Consider the following 5,713-nt stretch of genomic DNA (forward strand, 5'->3'; position numbering starts at 1 on the left):
TTTTGGTTTTCCCCGAAGGGTAAGGCAAAGGGAACTATGCCCATACAGCCATGTCTTACGTATTTTTTTTCTTGATGAATGATGAAATGATGAAAGGTGATGATGATGAAACCTAAGCCCCCACCCTCGGAGTAGACTCCTACTCCGAACCCCAAACGAATTAACTCGAAAGTCCGCATAAACTTTCGAGTTATGAAGCGGCTTCTTGACACGAAGCGAAAATAGGCAGATACACTTTGTTTATTGAATACTCCAATATAATAACACTCGCGAATGTCTTCCGACTAACTTAATGCGATCATCAACCACAAAACACCACTTCGTATTAATTATTTAGATTATTCAATGAAGAAAGCAACTGTCCCGTTCCCGTTTCCCGCCAAAAAGCGGCCCATAAACAAGAAGAGCCAATGACAATGAGTTAAGAATGAACGAATAAGCTAAATAAGTACAAACAATAATGAACGAGTATAGACATTTTTTTTTGTTTTCCCCAAAGGGCAAGGCAAAGGAAACTATGCCCATGTCTTATGTATTTTTTTCTTAACCGGCTGGATACCGGATTTATAACGGCTAACGGCTATTTCACCAGATATCTAGTACTTTAAGCCTTTTTTTATGTACGAGCCAAAGAGGGAGATAAAATGTTTTACGGTTGGCAGCCCTGCTTTATTATCTTATAATGTCATTTGTGGAAAAAAATACTGTCAAGAGAAGAGACAAGCGAGATAATTTTGATAAGATAATTAGGTATAATAGCGTCTTTATTTGTATATTGATAACGATAAAATATTACAATGGGATAAGGGAAATGTAAATAATATAAATTATTATTTAACCTGCCGCGGCTTTTGTTATTGGGACCGCTCACAGGATGGAACATTTTGGTCTCTCCCACATATTGTACGAGCCAGATAAATATAATCCTGATACTTTGGACTTGCTGGCAGATGAAGAAGCAAGGGAATATTGGCTCAACACTTGCGAGAAATTAGTGGAGAAGTACGTAAACTTTGCGTTAGCAAACACCGATGATCCGACTGTTGAAATTCGAGCCCTCAAATTCAAAACATGTTACGTGGAGGCTCTGAAGGAACTCAGAATAAATCCTCTGTAAGTATAACATTTCAATTGTGCAGTATAAGAAATGCATAGTCTATTCTTGACCTAAATATACAGGAGACAAAATAATCTATTAATTGCTAGTGATATTCATAATCAGACAGTATAATCATATTTTTTTACCACTGAACTAGCAGTAAGCATCTAGTGATTACATGGGCTAGGTCGGGGCATTTTGCAGCTCAAAACTATGAGGTTGGTTATTGATCCACAACTCACACACTGGAAGAAGACTACCGCTCGTGGACTACATTTTACATAATGTAACATAGCATCATTACTGTATCCACAAAAGAGTAGGAAGAGGTGTGTAGTGTATTACCTGATACCTACACCCCCTCCTCGCCAGCTATGTTATATGAGGCCAGCCAGACAGCTGTTGTGTTTAACTTATTAAATATGATAATTTAATATTTTTTGGACAGTAAAATCTGTAAGTTCACTACTGTAGATATTCTAAGATATTCCTAAAGTAAATGCATTAAAAAAAAATACAGTGGTGGATTAGTCAATCTAATGTAATCAAACATACTATTGTGTTCCATGCAATAAAGCAGTTGTCTGAAATAATTTATTTGCAGCGCTCATGGACAGTTAACAATACGATCTCTTCTGGATATCAATGAAACCTGTTTGAGATCTCAAGGATTTTTTGATTTATGGAAGCAACAAAAGAAATTTGAAAATGAAACTGCACTTGCATCCCTTGCAAGAAGATTAGCAGAAATAGATGCTTTGCCCGATGATAGGCAGCGATGGGTTGAGCTCTGCAGAGGTGTTTTGGCAGGTATCATTCTACATTATTTATTGTTTTTTTTTATAAGTGTATATCATCACCTATTGAAACCAGTGTGTCTATTGCAAGGTTTTTTTTACAAAGTCACATCTGAATGGCATCATCTCCCTAGCATTGTCCCATTTTTCACAAGGTCCGCTTACCCAACCTGAAGAAACATCCTGAAGTCACATCCAAATATAATTTTATAAAAAGGCATTTACATGGTTTTCACTATAAGGAGCCAATATTTTGTTAATGTTTCATGTAATATCAACAGGAAATATGTTTGATTGGGGTGCACAGGCAGTAGCCACCATGCTGAACTCAGGACTGTATGAAGCCCTTCAGAAAATACAAAAAAGGCCATGGCTGTTTGATGGATTAGACAAATGGCTTGAAAAATTAGAGGTAATTTCTGTTTCACTCCTATTATATAATTGTAATATGTTGGGTTGAACTTTTATTTAAAGATGCATGTTCAGTTTCCTTTAATCTCAGCAAGATATATTTCTCATGCACTCATTTACCTAAATGTGAATATGTTACAGAAAACAGTTCATCACTGTGCTGCCATATTTGTAGACAATAGTGGAGTAGATATAGTACTAGGCATATTGCCATTTGTCAGAGGACTGTTGCTCAGAGGCACATCAGTCATTCTATGTGCAAACGAGTGGCCAGCTTTAAACGATGTAACAAATGTGGAGTTAGAAGAAATACTACAAGCAGCTTCTCTCATTTGTCCAGTCCTTTCTGCAGCCTTGGCCACTGGGGATTTAGTTGTGAGATCAAGTGGTCAGAGAGGTCCCTGTCTAGATCTAAAGACTATTAGTGTAGGTAAGAACAAATTGATTGCAATGCAAAAAAATATTGATATATGACATGTTAATGGTTGAACCACATCTGGCTGCACGCTATCACATTCTTACGCGCGCGATTGCACGCTATATGTTATATTTCTATCTAATCTAATAGTTTAACATATTACTAAAGTAAATACTGAACACAGTAACATTGTTTGTTATAATAAAATAGTTAAAACTACCTTTATTACTGGTTAAGTTTATTTTGTATCACAGCAGGCGCCCTCTCGCTCTTGCAAATGACGGCTCTGAGTAACATAAAAGAATAGAAGCATAGGAAAGTGCAGTGAGGTGCTGCCAGATGTTGTTCAACCCTAATTCACTATTCAAAATCATGTAACTTATCAAATGTCATTTATTTTGCAGCTCTCTGTAACGAAATGAAGGTGCGTGGTGTGGACCTAATAATACTAGAAGGAATGGGCAGAGCCCTTCATACGAATTTTAATGCTCGCCTTGCCGTCGACTCACTTAAGTTGGCTGTTGTAAAGAATATGTGGCTTGCTCAACGCCTTGGGGGACCACTGTTCTCAGTCATCTTCATATATGAAGACAAACCTACTCAAATACCACATAAAACGTGTTGATTACCCCACTATTCATTAAGTTTTGACTACAACATATTTCCATAAGTGCATTCATATGTGAATGCATAGACCTGTGTTGACATCTTATGGCGTTTTTTCGGAATATATTGAGTGTTACCCTGATTTTGTTATTTCATTTTAAACTCATTGTTTTTCAAATCCAGTGTAGTGCCAATGTCCAATTCAGTGCCGAAACAAAATTAGAGGAGGTTTAACGCTATGAAAAGCATTTCAAGTTGAATCTATCATTTATTTAAATAAAAATGACCCATATCTATTCTAAGGGAAAGGTCATGTCACTTCTAACAATAAACATAGAAGAAATGTTAAGGAACAAAACTATGTATATTGGAAATTCAAGTTCACTGTACAGGAAATTACAGAAATGTACAACAATATAAAAAAGTTACCTAAATGCTACTAAATAATGCTTTAAGAATTCACACTTCCACCTTCAAATTAATGTCTACATCGGGACGTGACATTTCTACATTACATGCCATTTATAAAATGGACATAACCCAGATAATTTCATGAAGTCAACAATTATATTAAATAGGTACTTCATCTTATATATTATCTTAGCTTCTTGTCTGAATTAAGATCTGTTGAGCCAAGCAATAACTTTGAACAACAAATAGGCAAGGCCAATAGCATAAGCTATCTTTTCCTTTTGCTGCCTCTGTAGCTGCTCGGCTTCTATGGCCATCACTCTTCTGTTCAGCTTGACAATCTGCCGTCGCAGATGCACCATTTCTTCACTAGTAGAGAGCCCTTCGCCATTACCCATTGGAGGAGTTGGTTCTCTAAAATTATAAAACAATATTAATAACTCTTTTGACCTTATAAAGCATGGCCACACTGATAATAATAACCTAAGACTTCCATTGTAAAATATTGTATAAGCACAAAGTCGAATTCTTTGCCACTGACTATAGTTATAATGACATAAAAATCACAAAATATAAATATACCTCAGTACAAGTCGAGACTCTGTCATAGTAGACTCATTGAAGTTCTCTGGACGAGGTGTGGAGCGAGCTCCATCACCCTGAGAGCGAACTGTCCTTATATTCCTTGGTGGAGAATGTGGAATTCCATGAGGAAAATCGTCAGCTGATGGAAAGTAATGTTGATCAAGAGTAATCACACGAGGAGGAGTGCTCACACGGATCATCCCAGGATCAGTAGGCAACACTGCATTATCCAGCTGAATTTCTCTAGGTGTCGCTTTTGTGCCTGTTTAATATAAAAAAAAAAAACAGTTCTTGAACAAATAAAGTATTGTAGTAATTTATTAAAAAACTAATGATTTCTTCTTACCTACGTGTTGGTCCTGTCCAACCACAAGTATTCGTTCTGGAACTTTCATATCGAATTTCTCGTTAGCATAGTCCCAGCCAGTTACCAGTCCATTTGGTGCGTTGTCATCATCTACTATATCACCAGTCGCCTGAAAATACAATGGAAAGTACATTATTACAATGAAAGCAACTTAGTAAGTGCAAGTACAACAGCACTATCGTAGTTACCTTGATTCTTTGTGGTACAGTCATGTTGTGGCTAATGAGACGCGCGTAAGCTTCTTCTGACGTGAACTGCATTCTTATAGATTTCACCCTGTACGAAACCATAAAAGTAATATTAACACACAGTTGGTGATGTAATTTAAAGACAACTAGGTACCACACAACTGCTTTGTGTATAACGTGACGGTGTAAAAATAAAGAAAATATAACGGAGGTATAATTTTTATGCACTAGGTAGAGATAGGTCATTGATATTGATTAAAGTTATACAACAGAAAGGTTTCTTAAGTTTATCTTACGTACCTAACCAAACCAAAGAATTTGCTGTCTTCTTCTAACGAGTTTTATTCCATTTATTTTATTTATTAGGAAAATAATCTGAAAAATTCATTGAAATTATGATAACGATGGCAATTGACAGCACACAGTTAAAGGGAACCATAGACAAAGACAATATTTTCTTTTCATGGTTAAGGAAAGGATTTCAAAAACCGGAATTAACCGGTAATCTTGATAATTGAAATTGATTGATTCGATTGATATTGATACATTAAATCTAACTAACCACACAAAAATACTGGGCCACATGGTATAAGTAATGTAAAAATATATAAATACGATGACCACCTGCGTAGCATCTCTCTTGGTCTGTGACGACGACCTAATTTGGCCTAAACCTAAAGGTCTCTAGCAAGCAGGTTAAAACGGGTTAAAACAAGGTTAAAAGCTACAAAAAGAAAACAACTTCAACATCATCTAATTTGACCAATCAAAATCCAATAAAAATCAGTTAGGGATATTGTAAACGAAAACAAAATGTCAAAATGCCGTGTT

At 36.1% G+C, this 5,713-nt stretch overlaps 2 protein-coding genes across 2 annotated transcripts; one reads left to right on the forward strand and one right to left on the reverse strand.

Moving 5' to 3' along the window:
• The first annotated feature begins 678 nt into the window (after positions 1 to 678).
• Positions 679 to 3,473, forward strand: LOC126382266 (4'-phosphopantetheine phosphatase). Its single transcript, XM_050032077.1, has 5 exons — positions 679 to 1,113; positions 1,704 to 1,909; positions 2,178 to 2,308; positions 2,449 to 2,737; positions 3,130 to 3,473. Exons 1-5 carry the CDS (start codon positions 875 to 877, stop codon positions 3,348 to 3,350), a joined length of 1,086 nt encoding a protein of 361 aa, XP_049888034.1. The 5' UTR covers positions 679 to 874; the 3' UTR covers positions 3,351 to 3,473.
• Positions 3,474 to 3,586: 113 nt separating this feature from the next.
• LOC126382284 (transport and Golgi organization protein 11) lies at positions 3,587 to 5,327 on the reverse strand. Its single transcript, XM_050032100.1, has 5 exons — positions 5,183 to 5,327; positions 4,883 to 4,970; positions 4,674 to 4,803; positions 4,325 to 4,589; positions 3,587 to 4,156 (listed from the first exon to the last, which is right to left on the reverse strand). Exons 2-5 carry the CDS (start codon positions 4,952 to 4,954, stop codon positions 3,949 to 3,951), a joined length of 675 nt encoding a protein of 224 aa, XP_049888057.1. The 5' UTR covers positions 4,955 to 4,970; positions 5,183 to 5,327; the 3' UTR covers positions 3,587 to 3,948.
• Between the last annotated feature and the right edge of the window lie 386 nt (positions 5,328 to 5,713).

Source organism: Pectinophora gossypiella, chromosome 3, assembly GCF_024362695.1.
Source record: "Pectinophora gossypiella chromosome 3, ilPecGoss1.1, whole genome shotgun sequence".
Taxonomy (NCBI): domain Eukaryota; kingdom Metazoa; phylum Arthropoda; class Insecta; order Lepidoptera; family Gelechiidae; genus Pectinophora; species Pectinophora gossypiella.